The sequence below is a fragment of the Paroedura picta genome, chromosome 3 (genome assembly GCF_049243985.1).
Source record: "Paroedura picta isolate Pp20150507F chromosome 3, Ppicta_v3.0, whole genome shotgun sequence".
NCBI lineage: Eukaryota > Metazoa > Chordata > Lepidosauria > Squamata > Gekkonidae > Paroedura > Paroedura picta.
The window spans coordinates 163,057,261-163,079,045 of NC_135371.1; the positions used below are offsets into that span (position 1 = coordinate 163,057,261).

The 21,785-nt window shown below is 47.7% G+C and overlaps 1 protein-coding gene across 7 annotated transcripts in view; it reads right to left on the bottom strand.

The window, feature by feature from the left end:
- ARHGEF25 (Rho guanine nucleotide exchange factor 25) overlaps nt 1-21,785 on the bottom strand; it is a 120,428-nt gene that overhangs the window by 43,825 nt on the left and 54,818 nt on the right. For all 7 annotated transcript variants that reach the window (XM_077329175.1, XM_077329174.1, XM_077329176.1 and 4 more), the window contains one exon: nt 516-826. In XM_077329175.1, the coding sequence (XP_077185290.1) occupies nt 516-826 (311 nt within the window). The remainder of the gene's footprint in view (nt 1-515; nt 827-21,785) is intronic.

Sequence of the window (21,785 nt, forward strand, 5' to 3'; positions counted from 1 at the left end):
GGACAGACAGACAAGCCAATTGGAGGAAGAGACACTCAGGGGCGGGACAACCACCCTGAGTGGATGTTAAGCACTGAGTGGCACAAGCCATGAGAAACGCTCTTCCTCCAAGCCCTTACCAGCATGTTGTTCTTATTAATAATAATAATAATGATAATAAGTTTGATCTATAAACATCTTTCTGCCACGTCTCATCTCTCTGCTTGCAAGCTGGTGATTGTCCTGCTCTACTTCATGGCCAGAGGTCTTGAAACACACATTGTTTTAGCCTCCTTTAATGCAGCCTCATCAGGTCTTGGTAGATAAGCAGGGTTGGCCCCAGTTGGTACTTAGATGGGAGACTATTGAGGAAGTTATTGTTGCTACACAGAGGCAGGCAAGTTAGGGTCGCTATGCAGAGGTCACCTCTGTGTATCCCTTCCCTTGAAAACCCAACAGCGTCACCCCGAGTCAGCCGCGACTCACCAACCCTTTCCTCCATCAATCCCGCAACTCTACATTTCTCTTTCTCTCACCGTGCCGGTTGACTCCCGTGGGACGGCAAAGGGCCCTTCCACTTGTCCCAGCAAGCCCAGGTCAATGCTCTTGCGATCCTCCTGGCGCCCGTGCCGCCGCGCCCGGCCCTCTGTTTTCCTGAGCGGGCGGTCCCCCCGAGGTAGCCCACCGGCACTGAGCTTGCGCACGGGGTTGGTCAGCCACTTCTTGAGGGTGCTGACCGAACGGCGGGAGCCGGGAGAGCTGGGAGCCGAACTGCTGGATGCTTGCGGCTGGATCGAGGCCACCGAGGCGGAGATGCTGCCGTCGCTGCCGGTGATGGAATACGGATCTGGAGGGAGAGGACAGGTGGAAGCATTGAGTGCGGGGGGCAGGTAACGGGGTGACATTCAAGACAAGCACGGATACAGATGCCCTTGGGGGAGGGGTGCAAGGCTCAATTCCCAGAAGAAGAAGAACTGGGTCTCCAGCCCAGAGGAAATCTCTCAGCTTGATTTGAAATCCCTTCTTATTTTGGTCTGTGGAGGCTGGTAAGAGTCACTCAGGGGTGAGGAGAAAAGGCTTTCTGCACATGCTCACAGGTATGAGGAACCCAGCCCATGGCTTCAGAAGCTTCCCAACTTTTTCGGTATGATGACACACAAGTTCACATTTACTTGGGATGGGGAGGGGACCCGTTGAGGCCTGAGCCAAGGTTTTTGGGTACCCCCTGGGCGAGTGTGGCTTGCATCTCGTTCTCTTGTCTGCTTGCTTTCCATGCTCTGAACGGTCCCTACCAACTTTTCAGCTTCTTTCCGCTCTAGTCATAAAGTTACTAGTTTATTTATTCATTCATTCATTCATTCATTCATTCATTCATTCATTCATTCATTTGTTTATATTTCTATGCCGCCCTTCCCTACGGCTCTGGGCGGTTTACATTAAACGGTGTGGAATGCTTACATGGAATATTATAATAATGCAATAGATAACAATCCTAACATAACTTGGCATAACATAATCGTAACATAACATGACCACCAGATTGCCCTTCACCCCTATTATTGTTGAAAAGAGAGGTTAAGGACAGCCCCAGTTATTAAGAATTTCTCACTGAGACTTAAGTCGAATTACACAAGTTTGGAAGTGATCAGAATCAGCAGCCAAAGGGGATCCATGACAATTCTATGATGCATCTGGGGGAGCTGCTGTTCTCTGAGGAGGAGGAGAGACCTTTGAACCGGATGAGCTGTCCTCTCATCATCATTTCAAAGATTCTAGAGCGGAATCCTGACAATGAAAAGAGATTCCATTTATAACCCGGTATAGAATCACAGAATTAGAATTAGTCTGTGAGTATGCATTCCGGCACATTATTTGTGTGCACAGATTTGCATCAAGAATGTGTGCAAATGTATTCAGCTGCAGGGAAACGAGGGCCGATGCACACAGTGAATGAGAAGGAGTGCGGCTAGATAGCACAGCCAGGCTGCCCATAAAAACAGTTCTTTTGAATTAATTTCATCCCACTGGACCTGGCCACGCATCTCCTGGCTGATTCTCTCATGCCAGGTTGCCTTTTCGGATTTTTCTTTAAAGCCACTGGAATTAGAGGTTGTTAGTACATGGTTTGTAGAAGAAACTATGGCCTACTTATCTAAAAGTAAAGGGAGAGCTTTTAGCCTTTCCTCTGTTCTTCTAGTTTTCTAGTAGAGAAACAAACCTTGAAGGTACGAGAAAAGTCTCCGCTTTGTGGGTTCAAATGGGGCCTATTTCCCCTCTGCCCTGGTCCTAACAAGGCCCTAGATGTGCATTGTGCTGCCCCGTTCCCATAGCAACACCCCTCACATTGTCCTGTCAGGTTTGGAAGACGGGGTCAGGTGCCTGTGGCATTGGCTTGGCACATCGCAGGCTCCTGACGCAGGCACAGTTATTTCAGGCGCAGGTGACATGCCACTGCATCGCATTACTTCCTCCTGCCGAGCACTCGCTAGGCTAATGTTGCGGTGCTCAGTTCTCGATGCCCAGCTGCTCATTCCTCTCTTCCACTTGCTCCCTGCACGGAACCAACGTGGGATTGGGGCAGACCTCCTTTGGGGCCTCCGCTTGTACATCTCTTCTCACGTGCGTGTGTGCTTGAGGCCAGTTCACAAGACCAGATGGGACATGGCCTAAAGTCAAGGCTGACATGTGGCGAGAGGAACTGGATGACATCCTAGGATGGGTCCCTGGCATGGTGTCCCTGGACGCTGTGGTGCCTACCAACACCTTTCTTGGGGCATTTCTGCACATTGCAAAAAACAGTGTTATGCCAGCTGAATGGCCTAGAGTTAAATATTATCGCGCCTCCGGCCATTCCTCACCTTGCCATCTTGGTGTAGTCTGCCGCCATTTCACGCTTAGAATAGAATCACAGAATCATAGAGTTGGAAGGGGCCACACAGGCCATCTAGTCCAACCCCCTGCTCAACGCAGGATCAGCCCAAAGCATCCTAAAGCATCCAAGAAAAGTGTGTATCCAACCTTTGCTTGAAGACTGCCAGCTTCTTACCTTCCACAAGTGCTGCTGGAAATGGCGGAAGAGAGCAATGCAGTTTATCCACGACTCTCTTCTACCTGTCAATCAAGCCAGGCAGTCAATCCCCTTTTTTTAAAGGTCCTGCCATTTTTAAAAAAAAATTAATAGTTCTCCATTTAAATGCCTATGCATCTAATCATAGATGCATCTAATCAAATGCAGAAATCAGCCTTCCAGAATGAGGGCTAACAATTTACCAATTTATCATAGATGCATAGTGCTTTTTATAACGCCATGAGTCTTGAATCTTTAAAATCTTTTTTAAAGATTCCTGATTTTTTTTGGGGGGGGGGGACTTTAGAGAGGCATGCTTTGTGAGACAACTTTGTGAAAAAAAATATTTTGGGGTTTGATTGCATGCTTGTACACCTATTCATTGCTCCAGGCAGTTCTCATAAAAAAAAATCCTGTCTCTGAGAGAAGGGAGAGGGAAGCGGGTGCAAGGGCAGGACATTGGAGGCGGAGATAGTGCTTCTCGCCTCCATACATTTCTTTGGCATGTAGTGTCCTGGTTGTCCACTGGGGAAAGCGCTTTTTAGGTTGGTGAATCCACTTTCTGGGATTCACCAACTTGCAGTTTAAAATGGTGGGTTTAGCATGAAGCTTGCTGGCCGGACGTGGGAGGTTGGCGACATCATGTGGAGCACCCGGAATATATCGTCTGTGAGGGGTAAGTATCATGCTAAATTTATGGTGTGTGGAATGGCCCTCAGTATCCTTCCAAGTGTTTTCAGAAACTACATGGCGACCATCAGAGCTTTTGATTGGCTATAAGTGTTTTAACTGGCTATGCAAAATTAAATGTTTGTTTCAGAAGTAGCAGCTGCCACCATCACAGTGTTGATTTTATTTTCTCTCATTCTTAGTTCTTCTGTATTTAAGTTTCTCTTCCTGTAAACTGCATTTGGTTTGTTTGTTTGTTTGTTTGTTCATTCATTAATTAATTCATTCATGCAATTTGTATACCACCCCTCACTACGACATCTCAGGGCAGTACACAAAGGGCAGTGTATGCATTTTTCGGTATGTTTGACTCTGACTTTTTACAGCGGCCATTTTGTAGATGCACCCACCACCCTTTGTCAGAATTCCAAAGGTGCCCCAGGTTCACAAAGGTTGAGAACATCTGGAAGAAGTTCCTGACAGAGCGGTTTCTCAGTGGAACAGGCTTCCTCGGGAGGTGGTGGGTTCTCCATCTTCGGACATTTTTAAACTGAGGCTAGATAGCCATCTGAGAGGCTGATTCTGTGAAGGTTCAAGGGGGTGAGAGGTTACAGTGGATCAGCGATCGGGATGTGAGTGTCCTGCATTGTGCAGGGGGTTGGAACAGATGACCCAGGAGGCCCCTTCCAAGTCTATGATTCTATGAAATTAGGCAAAGAGGCTGTGGAGGTATGCTTCCTGAGCAGCCCTAGAGAAGTCAAAACTGAATGCATTTGGACAATGGACTTCTGGTTGAGGGGAACCAGAGAGCCATAAGGGGAACCAGAGAGCCATAAGAAGGGTGAGCAAAGGGAATTGGGAAGGGACCCTGTCAGCAGTGCTATTACAACAGATCCCCAGACCCAAGAGATCAATTCCTCTAGAGAAAAAGGATATTCTGAAGGACAGATTGTACTCTGCTGAGGTCCTTCCTCTCTCCAAACCCAGGACTTCTCAGGAGTCATCCCTAAAATCTCCAAGTAACAAAGGGAGTTTTGAATCTTAAAAATTTATACCTTGGAAATTTTGACTTTAAGGTGCCCAAACAGCCCTTATCATCTCCCTGGCTGACAGCCTAGGTCGTAGGGTTGCCAAGGACAGAGATCAGTTCCCCTGGACAAAATGGCTGCTTTAAAAGGCGGACCCTATGACATTATACCTTGCAGAGGTCCTTTCTATGTTTAAGTCGTACGCTCCCTAGAGTCCACCCCCCCCCAAATCTCCAGGTATTTCCAAACCCAGGGTTGGCAACCCTACGAGATTGCCAAAATGGTGGGGGCTTGCAAAAACCATAGTACGTGGACACAGGTTGCTGAAGTCGTGATACCCTCCCCAATATATCTGTACTCACTTCTAACAAAAAGCCTGCGAACTGGGTCGTTGGTGGCAACCCAAAATTCTGATGAGACTCACTCCAGTTGCAGCAAGGCCTGGGCCACAGAAAGAGACCCTTCGTGTGCTAAGCCCCAACCAAGTTAATCTCCCCCACTTCCTCCTGTCCCTCTCCCGTGGGTGACGGCGGAGGAATTTGCACGGCACGTTCTTGGCAGCGCCTGTGCAGCTCTCTGGCTGCGTCTTCCGCCATCTGTTTCTCAGGAGTCCAATGTGCTGGTGGGTGGAGCCATGGGGGGGAAGCCGAAGCTCAGAACTCCGGCAGCAGAAAGGACTTTATGCATTTCCCCCCTATTCATCACCGCTTCGTTTCTCGGGGTTTTCGAAGACAGCCGTTCTCAGAATACCAACAATAGCAAAACTTCAGTGCTTCTGTCTTTGGGATGCTGAAAGCATCTGCGGAGGGCTCAGTCGGAACCCAGAACTCACCCAGGGCCGGGTTTCAGTCAGAGCCTGTTTGCCAATGCTGGAACACAATCAAGCAGGTAAAAAAGGGCCCCTTCCCGGCTCCGCTCTCCCACAAAGGTAACCGTGGCCTGTCCACACACAACTGGGATTGAAACCAGTTTAAAGGCCCAGCAGAAGTGAACCCCTCACTGCTCTGTTTTTGGACCTAACTTGGCTAGCCTGGGCTAGCCTGATTTCATTAGATCTTGGACGTTAAGCAGGATCAGCCATCATCAGTATTTGTAAAGGGAGACCAACCAAGGAATACGAGCCTCGTGATGGAGAGGCAGCCAAAGGGAAGCCCCCTGTGAAAATCCCTTGCCTTGAAAACCCCTGGGGGTTGACAAAATCAGCAAGATAACAATAATAACATCTTTTATTAAGACCAGTCAAAAGTTCTGCAAACTTTCAAGTTCTCCAGAACTCTTCATGGATGTTAAAAACCACAAGCCAGGGGGTGGGGAGGGGGGGGGAACCCACACCTATCAGGCTATGGTATTAGACCTCCCTTAGTTGATTTCAGAGCCTCTTGTGGCGCAGAGTGGTAAGGCAGCAGAAATGCTGTCTGAACCTGTCTGCGCATGAGGCTGGGAGTTTGATCCCACAGCCGGCTCAAGGTTGATTCAGCCTTCCCTCCTTCCGAGGTCGGTAAAATGAGTACCCAGCTTGCTGCTGGGGGGTAAACGGTAATGACTGGGGAAGGGAATTGCAAACCACCCCGTATTGAGTCTGCCATGAAAACGCTGGAGGGCGTCACCCCAAGGGTCAGACATGACTCGGTGCTTGCACAGGGGATACCTTTACCTTTACGTTTACTAGTTGATTTCAACCAGTGGTTCTCAACCTGGGGGCTTCGAACCAACAAGACTGCCAACTTTTCTGGTGTGTAGTGAAGAGGTTGGAATTCACTGGGCCCGCTCAGTGGCCTTGGTTCGGTCACATATTCTCTCAACCTAGCCGACTTCACAGGGTTGTTGTGAGGAGATGAGGGTGAGGATATGAACTCCAGAGAGGAACGGCAGGGTACAAAATGAACAGATATGAAATAATAAAGCCCAGTCCAAACTGCATTTGACAAAAGACTACTAGATGAAAATGTCCCCCTCCAAATTGAAGAAGAGTTGGTTTTTATACCCTGCTTTTCACTACCTTGTGGAATCTCAAAGCGGCTCACAATCGCCTTCCCTTCCTCTCCCCACAACAGACACCCTGTGAGGGAGGTGAGGCTGAGAGAGCTCTGACAGGACTGCTCTGTGAGTACAGCTCTAACAGGACTGTGACTAGCCCAAGGTCACCCAGCTGGCTGCAGGCAGAGGAGCAGGAAATCAAACCCGGCTCGCCAGATTAGAAGCCGCCACTCTTAACCACTACACCAAGCTGGCTCTCTGTAAAACACTTTATAGTTCCCCCACTAAGGACAGCAACCCATTTGAAGCTCAATATGCCTCATGTTGTTGCCACTTGCCTGGGACCGCACAACCAGGAAGATTGTAAAGGCTAAGTAGGGGGAGAATAATAAAAACCAAGCATTACCATATTCACGTTGAAAAAGAACCCAGCAAGCCACACGTGCAGCTAGAGTGTCACAAATCATACAGGCCTGAACAAAGGGATGAGGCATAACAAAAACTCATTACAATCTAAGCCAGGGGTAGTCAAACTGTGGCCCTCCAGATGTCCGTGGACTACAATCCCCAGGAGCTCCTGGGAATTGTAGTCCACGGACATCTGGAGGGCCACAGTTTGACTACCCCTGATCTAAGCGCTTGGCCCAGTGGCTCTCGATTTGGTAATGGGGACGTGTCCTCTTGGTGGCATTCCCAATCCGGACACGTGGGGCCATCCAGCCTGTCTTGGTACCCACGGCGGAGGGGACAAAATACATGCCAACTCTGCTGGTGCAGTTCACGCCTGCTTCCAATTTTACCACAGAATGACAGCTGAGAAGTCCTTGGGCTGTGGTATTTATGGCCAACGTTTTTTTGGTAATGGACAAAGGCCGCTCGACCTTTAACAGCAGCAATTCAAAAAGAAAACCGTCCCTGTATTTCACTCCTGGGGGGAAATGGACATTTGAGGACCTGTCCGTCCAGCTGCTTCCAAAGTCAGAAATGTTTCTGGGCACATAAGACATGGCTCCATTACAGGGTCTGCTAGGGAGACAGAAGTGGGGAAACGTACCATCTTTTCCCAGGGCAGTTTCATCTCTCCCTGCCAGGAAATAGAACAACAAGCCAAGGAGTACAGAGCAGGACAGGCTGTGTCACCCGCCGCCAACGCCTGGACAAAAGTTCTGGCCCATCCATTATCCATGTGGGAAAGCAATGTTCAGGAATGAGAGACAATCATTCCGCATAAGGGACAGCTGGCAACGTCGAGTGTGGGTGTCCAGCCAGCCCTGAGCTCATCCATCCCAGATCACTGCAAACATTATGAGTAAAACCCCGAAAATATGAGATTGTTATCTTAAATCCCTCGACTTCAGAGCCAAAAAATGTCAGCTTCCCTTTGTGGTATTTGACTTTGGGTATGTGAAGCATTAATGGCAGGCACAGTCCTATTTTCAAAACCGCACGTCCCCTCCCCCTCCTTGGAAGCCGCGTGCCCCCAGGCATTTGTGCCCCCCCAGCCCGCGAGAAGTTCTCCTACACAAACTCCGCTGAAATGAAGAACACGGAGGTGAGCTTTCCGGGGATTGTGCATCATCCACAAAGCCAAGTATTTCCGACTAGTTGTTCTGACTCATATTTGGTTGCATTGCCTTCTGTATAAGGAGTTGTTGTCTCTTGCCCCGGAGGGACGGACCAGAACCAATGGGATGAAATTAATTCAAAAGAAATTCCGTCTAAACATCCGGAAGAAGTTCCTGACAGTTAGAGAGGTTTCTCAGTGGAACAGGCTTCCTCGGGAGGTGGTGGGTTCTCCATCTTTGGAGATTTTTAAACAGAGGCTGGAGAGCCATCTGACGGAGAGGCTGATTCTGTGAAGGTTCAAGTGAGTGGCAGGTGACAGTGGATGAGCGATAGGGCTGTCAGTGTCCTGCATGGTGCAGGGGGTTGAACTACATGACCCAGGAGGTCCCTTCCAACTCTATATGATTCTACTGGGAACAATTTCTTGCAGAGAGTACAGCCATGCTTCTTTCCTGTGTTTGGGGTGGCCTTTTTTTATTGATCAATGGCTGTACAGATGAGGCTGAGAGAGCCCTGACATTACTGCTTGGTCAAAACAGCTTTATCAGTGCTGTGGCAAGCCCAAGTTTACCCAACTGGCTGCATGTGGGGAGCAGGGAATCAAACCCGGCTCGCCAGATTAGAAGGCCGCACTCCTAACCACTACAGCAAGCTGGCTCCTAACCACTGCACACAAGTCCTGCCTTACAGTGGCTGGCCCCACACATTTTCAGAAAAACTTAGTAGGTGCCATGAGAAATACTGGCAGGCACCATTGTGCCCAGGGGCACAATTAAGGGGAACCCAGGCATAGGACTTGACCATCTGCATTTCGTACCTCAAAGTTGCAGATTTTGCTCTGGCTTATCTTCCAAACAAATAAATTCCATCTGATCTGACGGAAAGTACTGGATTCGATTCCCCGTAAACCTATTCTCTTCCATCGTATTCTCGAGCCTTCTCCTCCCCACGTGAAGGCACGCTCTCCGGAGGGCACAGACTCAAAAACAGATTCTGCAGATTTGAAAAAAACATTTTAATCCTCCTATCAAGGCCGGTTCCAGGCATGAAAGGAGGAGCAGGTTTTATTTTAAAATACGGAGTGGCTCTTCACTTAGGCACGATGCTACATAATGGATGAGAAGACGGTAAGTCTTCCTGCTGGGGGTGGAGGTGGGGGAGAATTGCTAGACTACGGAAGTTAAGTGTTGGAAAACGCAATGCTTGATTGTGCAAAGAAGAGAAGAAAGCCCTGCACAGGGCAGCAAGAAGACAATTAGATAGGACAGTGAGACCAGCAGAAGATGTCTCTTGTCTCGTGTTATTTCCTTGTCTGTCTCCTGATTTTTTCAATTAGGGTAGTTTCATCTTTCTTCTAAGACAGGGGTAGTCAAACTGCGGCCCTCCAGATGTCCATGGACTACAATTCCCATGAGCCCCTGCCAGCAACCGCAGTTTGACTACCCCTGTGAAAATGCCCTCTCTCTCTCTCTCTCTCTCTCTCTCTCTCTCTCTCTCTCTCTCTCTCAGCTGGAGATGTAATCTCTCCTCTTTCCTATCAATTGTGTTAGTTCCTAAATAAACCTTTATCTACTCTTTAATCGGGTTGTTCCCCCTTGCTGTGCGGATTGCTCTGCCAACAGTAGAGGACTGTTTGTTTTCTGACACACACCTCCAACACCCCTTACGTTTACTTGAATTATATACGGGAAATAGGTGCATGCACTCAAGACTGAAAAGGAGATGGAAGGCTTCAAATAATTGAAGGCAATTAACGCAAGGCCTTCCTGTTGGTGTTCTCACAATAGAGGATTGGTGGAACAAACTGAAACAATTTATAATATTAGAAAAAGTAACTAGTACTATTAAAACTATTAGAGGGACTCGAAACAGGGAAGACTTTTACTTTATTTGGAAACCTGTACTCAACTATAAACAACTCTCTGATAGCAATATATGGAAAATGGTGATGTAAGTATGCAACTCTACGATTGGTTCATGTGTACCTTAAAAAAAATCCTCTTTTCTCTCTGCATCGTATAATGTTTCCTTTCTTTTTTTGGGGTGGGGGGGGGTTAATGTGGTTTATGGGATATTTTTGTCCTGTCTTAAATAAAATATTTTAATTAAAATACCCCAACCCTTTCCTTATTTCAAAATGGCTGCGTTGAGCTTTTTACCGCTGAACATATACAATGGAAGAGCCTCTTGTGGCGCAGAGTGGTAAGGCAGCAGACATGCAGTCTGAAAGCTCTGACCATGAGACTGGGAGTTCAATCCCAGCAGCCGGCTCAAGGTTGACTCAGCCTTCCATCCTTCCAAGGTCGGTAAAATGAGCTTGCTGGGGGGTAAATGGTAATGACTGGGGAAGGGAATGGCAAACCACCCCGTATTGAGTCTGCCATGAAAACGCCACAGGGCGTCACCCCAAGGGTCAGACATGACCCGGTGTTTGCACAGGGGATACCTTTACCTTTTATATACAATGGAGAGCGAAAATCTCTCACATCAAGAAAATAAAAAACTGAGCAGGCACAGGAGTCTGGTCCTACCATTAGACACAAGGAGGTGAGACTCCCCTGGTGGAAAATTTGGGGGTATCATTAAAAAACAAGAAACAATTATTATTCCAGAGGGTTAACCCACCCTGGAGACACCCTTTCTGTCTTCTGCCTTATGCACGGCCATCTCCTCCTCAGGAGGGACATCGAGGGCACCAGTACATTTTATTTGCATTCCAAAAACTTTCACCACCATCCAAGCCCCACAGAACTATAGATAAAGGCTGCAAAGGGATTACAGAGGCATTCTTCCTCCCCCACAGAACAGGATCAGAAAGGACATGATGTTAATATCCCTGGAATGAAAAGCGGGTTGAGTATAGGCATGGATGACAACTCTAGGTTAGAAGAAGAGTTGGCTTATATTTGCCTTCCTTTTCCTCTTCCCACAACAGACACCCTGTGGGGTGGGTGAGAGAGCCCTGATATCACTGCTCGGTTAGAACAGTTTTATCAGGGCTGTGGCGAGCCCAAGGTCACCCAGCTGGCTGCATGTGGGGGAGCGCAGAATCGAACCCGGCATGCCAGATTAGAAGTCCACACTCCTAACCACTACACCAAGCTGGCTCTCAAAATTCCAGGAGATTTAAGGGCAGAGTATGAGGAGGAGAGAGAGAAAGCTCAATAGGGATGTGATACCTTAGGTCCATTCCGCACAAGTTCAATGTAGCAGAAGGGTTGCAAATTGTAATCGCTACTAATATGCAATTATGCACGACGTCGCACACAATCTGCTACACTCCTGAAACAGTCTCGCAAAAAGTGATTCGTCTTCTAAATCTGCTATTTCCTCCAGGGGAACTCATCTCGTTAGTCTACATCAACTAAATCAGAGTCCAGTAGCACCTTTAAGACCAACAAAGATTTATTTAGGGCGTGAGCTTTCGAGTGCAAGCACTCTTCCTCAGACTAAGAACTCCTACATGACCGTGGGAATATATAGCAAAAATTAATTCTGTTACATTAGTAAACTGTGTCACACATCCAAATATAGTCAATGGTAATTCTTTGACAAAACAGCCAATCAATCCAGCTAATCTGATACCAGCTAATAACATGTCACATTGCAATTTGCTTCCACGGCAGAAACTTGACTCGTCTAACCCAATACTGTCTATTCTGAGGAGTAAAAGCTCTCTAAAACCTGAGTCGCAGGACGCTTCCTAATCCAAATTTGCCTAACTGAGATTCTCTTAACTGGAGAAGCCAGAGATTGATTCTTGAAGCTCTTGCAAGCCAAGAACATGATCTACTGCTGAGCTATGATCCTTTCCCCAAAAGACAGCGGGGGAGCAGACGCAGGGAGAGGAGAGGAAACGGGGAAGCTAATCTCAGGTAAATTGGACCCAGATCCTGGGTGCATTCAGACACAGCACTCTTGTCCATTTCATTTTTTTGGGCAAGTCTATATCGCTAATTCACGTCGCTTAGAGATGCCAGACTCCAGGTGGGACTTGGGGATCCCCCAGAATTACAGCTTATCTCCAGACTAAAGAGATCAGTTCCTGTGTAGAAAATTGAGGCTCTGGAGGATAAACATTATGGCACTGTATTCCACTGAGGTCCCTGCCCTCCCCAGGCTCCATCCTCAAATATTCAGGGGTTTCCCAACCTGGATCTGGCTACCTTAATGCCCTCATATCTATCTCCTGCCAGTAACTCCACTTATAGATAACTTCAAAGTCACAGCCTTTATCTCTAGGGAATCCTGGGTATTGTAGTTTGGCGAGACTGCTGAGAATTCATGGAGTGATCTGTAATCACATTCACAGATGGAACTATGTCTCCCAGGAGACAAATTAAGGCAGCTTAATTAAATTAAGGGCCCAGTTTCCAGGATTCAGTCTCGGACACTTCCCATATATCAAGTTAACCCCCTCCCCCTTAATAAACACAAAATTTGTACAAAAGCATCCATGTCCACCCAAAAACTATATTGCCAATTGCCAGTAAGTAAAAAATAAAGTGAACGGGGAACTTTGATGTTGAAGCTGGCAAGTATTTATTGTAGACAGGTTCCATTTAGGCGGAAATAAATTAATGGGCAAAATTATCAAGGCTTCTAAGTGAACAGGTACAATAGTACAATCTCTCTCCCTCTTTCTTTCCAGAAAGGAAAATGGTCCAATAATGATGGAGGAGGAACAGGGAGGAGGGGGAATGGCCAAGAAAAGGCATTGTGTGAGAACAATTCAACAAAATGTACGTCTTTAAATAAATATTTCTGGGAATTTTCTTTTTTAAAGAAAGAGGTAAAGGTAAAGGTAAAGGTATCCCCTGTGCAAGCACTGAGTCATGTCTGACCCTTGGGGTGACACCCTCTAGCGGTTTCATGGCAGACTCAATACGGGGTGGTTTGCCAGTGCCTTCCCCAGTCTTTACCGTTTACCCCCCAGCAGGCTGGGTACTCATTTTACCAATCTCGGAAGGATGGACGGCTGAGTCAACCTTGAGCCGGCTGCTGGGATCAAACTCCCAGCCTCATGGGCAGAGCTTTCAGACTGCATGTCTGCTGCCTTAGCACTCTGCGCCACAAGAGACTCTTTAAAGAAAGAAGGAGAGTGCAAACTGTTTACAGATCAAGAGACGTGGAGTGCATCACCCCTATTTCTTGTGTAATTTTCTGCAGCAGGTTATGAGGAGCATGAGGGAGTATGGGGAATACCGTTCTGGATACAGGGAGTGTGAAACTTGGGACAAAGAGCAATGAACATTCAAAGAAAAACGGTGCTTAGAGTTGTCAGCTCTGGGTTGGGAAAATATCTGGACATTTTGAGGGTGGAGCCTGAGAACGAATGCCACAAAGCCCACTTTCCAAAAATGCCATCTGATCTCTGCTGCCTGCAGATCAGTTGTAATCCCAGGAAAGCTCTAGCCACTGCCTGAATGTCAGCAATTCTAGTGTTGCTACCTTGGAAGCAGCTACACCATGTTCTACTCTGCTCAGGTGTATCACTGAACCTGAGGATGATTCTGTGAAGGATGATTCTGTGAAGGCTTAAGGGGGTGGCAGGTTACAATGGATGAGCGATAGGGTTGTGACTGTCCTGCATAGTGCAGGGGGTTGGACTAGAATTCAGGGGTAGTCAACTTGTGGTCCTCCAGATGTCCATGGACTACCATTCCCATGAGCCCCTGCCAGTGTTTGCTGGCAGGGACTCATGGGAATTGTAGTCCATTGACATCTGGAGGACCACAGGTTGACTACCCCTGGACTAGATGACCAGGAGGTCCCTTACAACTCTATGATTCTATGAGTCTATGATTCTATGAACCTTTACCACTGAGCTGTGGTGTGTGTTTGTGGGGGGGACGGGGGGGGGGGAGTGCCAACCCCTTCTGCAAGTAAGCAGCCAAATTTGGTTGCAGGCTGCACAGGCTGACAGCACTTGTGATGGCACAAGCCTCCCTGCTCAAATCTTTAGAATTTACAAAAAAATCTTTAAGATGAAGGAGAAATAGATAAACGCTTAAATGAGCTGGGCAGAAGAAAACAAGGAAATACTGGTTCAAGTGGGTGGCCAAGAATCGTAACCCAGTATTTCCTTAGAACAAATTTAAAGTCCAGTGGCACCTTGAAGACCAACAAAGTTTTATTCAAGGTATGAGCTTTCCTTGTATTCCAAGACATTGTATCTGAGGTTTGCGTGCACATGAAAGCTCATACCTTAACTAAATATTTGTTGGTCTTAAGACTAGGGGTAGTCAAACTGCGGCCCTCCAGATGTCCATGGACTACAATTCCCAGAAGCCCCTGCCAGCATTCGCTGGCAGGGGCTCCTGGGAATCGTAGTCCATGGACATCTGGAGGGCCGCAGTTTGACTACCCCTAGTCTTAAGGGTGCCACTGGACTCTAAATTTGTTCTAAGGAAATACTGGGAGACAATTCTTGATGAGATGCAAAAAATATTGAATGTTAAATTTTGTGCTGTGTATGTTATTGGAACGTGGCACCAAAAATATTAAAATATATAATGAGCTTGTTAAATACAGGGTAACAGCTGCCAGACATTACGGACTGGTTAAACAGACTAATGGGATACAGGACAATAGCAAAACTTGCAGATTTGATGCACAATAAATCAACATCAGAGTTCAGAAGAAGAAGGGGTCCAATATCAGATTCTACTGAACACTAAAAAAATGAGATGCAAAGAAATAATTGATTTTTAGATTACATATGCTTATTTTGAGGAAAGTACAAACAGGGAAAAATGCAGTATATATATAATATTGGGGTGATGCAAAAGGACAAACTGTGTGTTGTCAAATGCCATCTTTCTGCTTGTCTTCAAATAGTAGTTAGAATCATAGGGACCTCCAAGGTCACCCAGTCCAACCCCCTGTTGTATGCAGGAAATTCACAACTACCCGCCCAACCCACAGTGACCCCCAACTCAATGCTCAGATGATGTCCTTTCCCCTAAAACCGGAATCCCTGGCCAGTCTAGCCTGGAAGAAATTTGCTTCCTGATCCCAAAGTGGCAATGGGCATGCAAGAAGAAGAAGAAGAAGAAGAAGAAGAAGAAGAAGAAGAAGAAGAAGAAGAAGAAGAAGAAGAAGAAGAAGAAGAAGAAGAAGAAGAAGAAGAAGAAGAAGAAGAAGAAGAAGAAGAAGAAGAAGAAGAAGTTGGTTCTTATAGGCCGCTTTTCCCTACCCGAAGGAGGCTCAAAGCGGTTTACAGTCGCCTTCCCTTCCTCTCCCCACAACAGACACCCTGTGGGGTGGGTGAGGCTGAGAGAGCGCTGATATCACTGCCCAGTCAGAACAGCCTTATCAGTGCCGTGGCGAGCCCAAGGTCACCCAGCTGGTTGCATGTGGGGGAGCGCAGAAGAAAGGGCCACAAGAGCCAAGCACTAACACAGTCCCTTCTGCCTACCTACTCACAAACTGCATAAATTCTATAATAGGTGCAACAAAACAAAATCAAGGTCCAGTGGCACCTTTAAGACCAACAAAGATTTATTCAAGACGAGAGCTTTCAAGTGCAAGCACTCTTCCTCAGACTATAATATGTAGTCTATGTCAGTGGTCCCCAACCCCCAGTCCGGAGACCGGTACCAGTCCGTAGATCAGTCGGTACCGGGCCGCAGCTCCTCCTCGTCCTCCACCCCGGCTGCTGCCTCAGGGGCTGCCCTGCCACTCTGCCACCGGCTCACCTTTGGTGCTCTCCAGCGGCCGCCATATCTGGGGCTCCCCCTCGGCGTGGCACTGCACAGTTGCTGCTGGTAGCACCCCCCCAGTGGGCAGCAGGAAGTCAGGGGTGCCGGTAGGAAAGCAAGTGGAGCAGGGGCTCAGGCAGCGGCAGCGACATCCCTCGGCAAAAGACTACCCCCCCCCGGGCCTCAGTAATATTGTCAAGCGTTGACCTTTCCCTGGTGATAAAAAGGTTGTGGACCACTGGTCTATGTGATAAGTAGTGTTTCCCTATTTTCTGAATAAAAACTTTCTTTTAAAAAAAGAGTTGAGCAGCTAGCCTGAAGCAAAGGGAAGAGGGCAGGCAGGACCACTGAATCGGCATTTGGTTTGCTGGAGGGGACATCTGTTATTCAAAGAGCATGGCCTTAAGGAATCCACAGCTGAAGCTGTGTTCCCATTTTCCTTTCATATCTGTCTTCACCCATCCTGCCAAATTTCCTACCAGTAAGGTTCCCATCCTTCCCTTCCTAAGAATACCCCAATTTGCTGCACTCAATAGATGAGACGAGACAACTCACCCACAGATTTAGGAAATCATCACTTGCCAAGCAAGGAAATCCTTTGTAGCTTTGCCACACTTCAAAGCAGCGTCAGTTCAAATTGGAATACATTTAAATGAATTAAGATGAGTAAGTAAACCACAGCCCTTTGCTCTTCTCCTCGGGAAGAGAAAACAACCCCATGAGACAAACTCCATGTCTGCGGAATCCCATAGGACTTCGGTATTCATTCGGCAGGTTGCAAACGTGACCTACATAGGCTGTTTTCGGTGGCGCCACGTAAATGATCTTTCGGGAGAGAGGGCATAAGGGGGAAAAGCAGGACAACAGAGAAAGAGAGATGGAAAGAGAAAAGACAATTCTTGATAAAACAGGGTAGTGTTCCCAGCTCTGGGTTGGGAAATATCTGAAGAACTGAGGGGTAGAGACTGGAAAGGGTGAGTTTTGGGGAGGGACCTCAGCAGGCTACAATAACACAGACTCCCCCCTTCAAAGCAGCCATTTTTTCTTCTAGGTGAAATGATCACAGTAGAAATCCCAGGCGATCACCAGCTACCAACTGAAGGCTGGCAACCTTTGTTGTTGTTGTTAGGTGCGAAGTCGTGTCCGACCCATCGCGACCCCATAGACAATGATCCTCCAGGCCTGCCTGTCCTCTACCATTCCCCGGAGTCCATTTAAGTTTGCACCTACTGCTTCAGTGACTCCATCCAGCCACCTCATTCTCTGTCGTCCCCTTCTTCTTTTGCCCTCGATCGCTCCCAGCATTAGGCTCTTCTCCAGAGAGTCCTTCCTTCTCATAAGATGGCCAAAGTATTTCAGTTTCATCTTCAGGATCTGGCCTTCTAAGGAGCAGTCCGGGCTGATCTCCTCTAGGACTGACCGGTTTGTTCGCCTTGCAGTCCAAGGGACTCGCAAGAGTCTTCTCCAGCACCAGAGTTCAAAAGCCTCAATTCTTTGACACTCGGCCTTCCTTATGGTCCAACTTTTGCAACCATACATTGCAACTGGGAAGACCATAGCCTTGACTAAACGCACTTTTGTTGGCAGGGTGATGTCTCTGCTTTTTAGGATGCTGTCTAGATTTGCCATAGCTTTCCTCCCCAGGAGCAAGCGTCTTTTAATTTCATTGCTGCAGTCCCCATCTGCAATGATCTTGGAGCCCAGGAAAATAAAATCTGTCACTACCTCCATTTCTTCCCCATCTATTTGCCAGGAATTGAGAGGGCCAGATGCCATGATCTTCGTTTTCTGGCAACCTTAGGTAACATTTTAAAAATAATATTATTTTTAATGTAATCTAGGGACATGTGGGTTGAAGTTGAGCTGGGGGTCAGGAAAGCCTGAAGGCCATTGCTATGGGGTACACAAGAGGCAGCATGGGGAAAAGACTCAAAGAAGAAAGATCCTGGTTCAAATCCCTGCTTCTCCAAAGACCGATTAAGGTGACTTATAGAAAAGCTGTGCTCAACCTTACTTTTCCTGACTGGAAATGATCTCACAAGTTGGCTTGTTTGTTTTTGGAGAGGACAAACCAGATCCCGCAAAATGACTTGTGCGTTAAAAGTACCATGGGACCAGTTAATAACCGCCACAACTTGTGCCTGTTGTGAATTCCAGCCCGCTTCGAGCCTTTTACAATCCCAGCTCTCAAACAAAGAGCCCTATAATTCTAAGGTAGATCCCGCTAAGAAAGAAAAAGAAAAGCCACAATCCATAAGGCAAACGGCTGCGCAAAGCTTCCTTTCCAAGACTACTTCCCTGCACAGAAATTTACTCACATATAATTTACGAATAACAATCTGACATGCAGGTAACTCAAAGGATAATATCATCGAATCCTAGAGTTGGAAGGGGCCAGACTGGCCATCTAGTCCCACCCCCTGCTCAATGCAGGATCAACCTAAAGCATCCAGGATAAGGATCTGTCCAGCCTGTGTTTAGAATCATAGAATCATAGAGTTGGAAGGGGCCAGACTGGCCATCTAGTCCCACCCCCTGCTCAATGCAGGATCAGCCTAAAGCATCCAGGATAAGGATCTGTCCAGCCTCTGCTTAGAATCATAGAATCATAGAGTTGGAAGCGGCCAAACAGGCCATCTAATCCCACCCCCTGCTCAATGAAGGTTCAGCCTAAAATGGGGCGGCCAAACTGTGGCTCTCCAGATGCCCATGGACTACAATTACCATGAGCGCCTGCCAGCATAGTGCTGGACATCTGGAGAGCCACAGTTTGACAAACCCAATTGCTGCTTGAAGAGCACCATTGAGTAGGACCTCTCCACATCCTTAGGCAATTTATTCCACTGCTGAACTATGACGATGAAAAATATTTCCCCTGATATCTAGCCGGTACCTTTCTACTTGGAGTTTAAACCCATTCCTGCAGGTCCTCTCCTCTACTGCCAACAGGAACCGCTCCCTGCCCTCCTCCAAGTGGCAACCTTCCAAATACTTCAAGAGAACCATCATGTCCCCTCTCAACCTCTTCTCCAAGCTGAACATTCCCAAGTCCAACAAAATCAGAGTCCAGTGGCACCTTTAAGAGCAACAAAGATTTATTCAAGGCGTGAGCTTTCGAGTGCAAGCACTTAGTCTTAATCTGAGGAAGAGTGCTTGAATGGCCACTGAAGTGGCCGAAGTGCACAAGCCTAGATCTCATTGGGGCACGGTGCCATAGAGTCCTCCCTCTAAAGCCTCCATTTTCTCCAGGGGATCTTTGCAGCCTAGCAATGAGCTGTAATTCCAGGGTATCCCCTGGCCCCACCTGGAGGCTGGCACCCCTAATTTAACACACAATCAGCAGGGAAGCAAGGTTCATCTTCCCGAGTAACACCAAAACAGAGTGTGTGAACTGGCAGGAGGCAAATCGGGAAAAGCACCCCACCAAGACCTCACTGGCTGATGCCTTCTTAAATCCCCCTCCCTCCCTCCCTCCTTCCTCTCAGGCAGATTCGTTTTGCAGCCAGACGCTTCCCTCCTTCCCTTCCTTCCTCGAGCTCTCAAGCAGCTGGGCTCAGCACATACTGCATCTGCATCAATTTAGGAGAATGGTGAGCTAAGGGAAACATGACTCCTCACTGCACACAAACACGCGCACGCACTCTGTGCAAGCCGTAGCCTAATTCTTATTCCCCACATCAGGCACACAGTCCTCCCCTGGGAAAGGGGGGGTGGGGAGAGAGATGAGAAGGATAAGCCACTCCGTAAGGTCCCACCACAAAGGGCGGAAGGCTTGTCAATCATGCTTTCCCCTCCCCTCCCCTGTGCTTTCAAAGCATCAACCTTGCACACTTAAAAGATCTCAGGTGAAGCTTTTCTCTGCCATTTATTCTAGGTAAAGCCTCGCCAGCTTCATTTTACTGCTCAGGTCCAAAAGGCGATCCAGAGGTCTTAGCCCTTGCCATGCTGGTAGGAGACAGGGCTGGTCCTTCCCTTCTTGGTACCTCATGTGGTTTGGGGCTGGCGCCATTGCTTCGTTTCCAGGACTGCCAAAAAAAGCCCTGGTTATTCATATTTTCTTTCCGATTTTTGAAATGAAGCTACAGAAGCAGATCTTACCATCCTTTCCAGAAAGCTACTTCAGGTAGCCATGCTGGGGCATTCACAAGCAAGTTGATGCAGCCATCTGGGTGACCTTGGGCTCGCCACTGCACTGATAGAGCTGTTCTGACCGAGCAGGAATATCAGGGCTCTCTCAGCCTCACCCACCTCACAGGGTGTCTGTTGTGGGGAGAGGAAAGGGAAGGTGACTGAAAGCCACTTTGAGACTCCTTCAAGTAGAGAAAAGCGGCATATAAGAACCAACTCATCTTCAGTAATCTCAGGGCTCTCCCAGCCCCACGTCCCTCACAGGGTGTCTGCTGTGAGGAGAGGAAAGGGAAGGCAACTGTAAGCCGCTTTGAGACTCCTTCGGGTAGAGAAAAACAGCATACAAGAACCAACTCTTCTTCTTCTTAAAGATAGCCAGAGGGTCTGGGTATCTCCCCACCAACTCATGCATGTTACAGACCACAAGTCTGTAACCAGGAGGCAATTGTAAATCAAGGTGAGTTAATTCTAGGTGAAACTTTGGGTTACAGGTACTTCTTCAGGTGCTACTCAGCTACCATACTCTCCGTGAGCACCCCCTCCATTTGACCAGGCACCTCCTAGTCCAGAGGGGTGTCTGCTCTCTATGCCCCTGCTGTTCTGCTCCTCATGGGCAAAACATTCTACTGATACCATAACAAGTAGATTCGCCCTCCTCACCCGTGCCCATTGTGCACGTGTAAATAATACAATGGAGAAGTAGATTTTATTGTTTTGCACAGGAAAATCCAGCTGTAAAAGCACATTAAAAGGACATTATTCAATCCAGCTGCAAAAGCATGTTAAAAGTGTATTATCCAATATGCGGAATGTAGGAACATCCACCCACAAACGTGCACGCACAGAGAGTTGAGTGCATTAAATTCCCAGAGCTAGGCAGAAATTTCAACCAAAGATTTGTCTACGCCGGGGATGGCCAAACTCTGGCGCTCCAGAACTCTATGGACTACAATTCCCATGAGTCCTTGCTGGCAGAGGCTTATGAGAACTGTAGTCCACAGACATCTGGAGAGCCACAGATGGGCACCTTGGTCTACGCATTCCCCATGTCTAGGACTGCCACCCTCCAGGTGGGGCCCTGAGATCTCCCACTGTAATATTTGATCTTCGACAGAGATCAATGCCCTCAGAGAAAATGGCAGCTTTAGGGTCCCCTTTTTGAGGTCCCCTCCTCCCAAAAACCCTGCCTCCTCCCCAGGGCAGAGTCTGCACTTACTTTGTTTATTCCATTGTCAATTCTGTTGAATTCAGATCGCTTTGAACTCCGGTCTTCCTCTCCCCCCCCCTCCTCCCCATTGAAACAGGAAAGTCTTCTGCATGTGGTTAGGGAGGCTCAGAAGGTGAGGGAGAGCCAAGCCTCTTTCTTTCTTTTCTTGAAGGGGGGGGGGAGAGGAGCCAGGCAGGGAGCCTCTTTCTTTTCTTGGAGGGGAGGGGGAGAGGATCGAAAAAGGCAGAGGAGGGAGGAAAAATCCAGGACCGACAGAAGTTGAGAGAAATTAGGGGCTTCTCCTTTCAGGCAAGCGTGTCACATGACCTGTAGCCTATCAGAGGTTCTCTACCACGGAACTTTCCTTCCCAATCTGGATATTGAGGATTAACAGCACTCTTAGATATCGCACAATAAAGGTAGGGTCACTCCGGATCAATCCTTCTTGCTGCAGAAGGAAA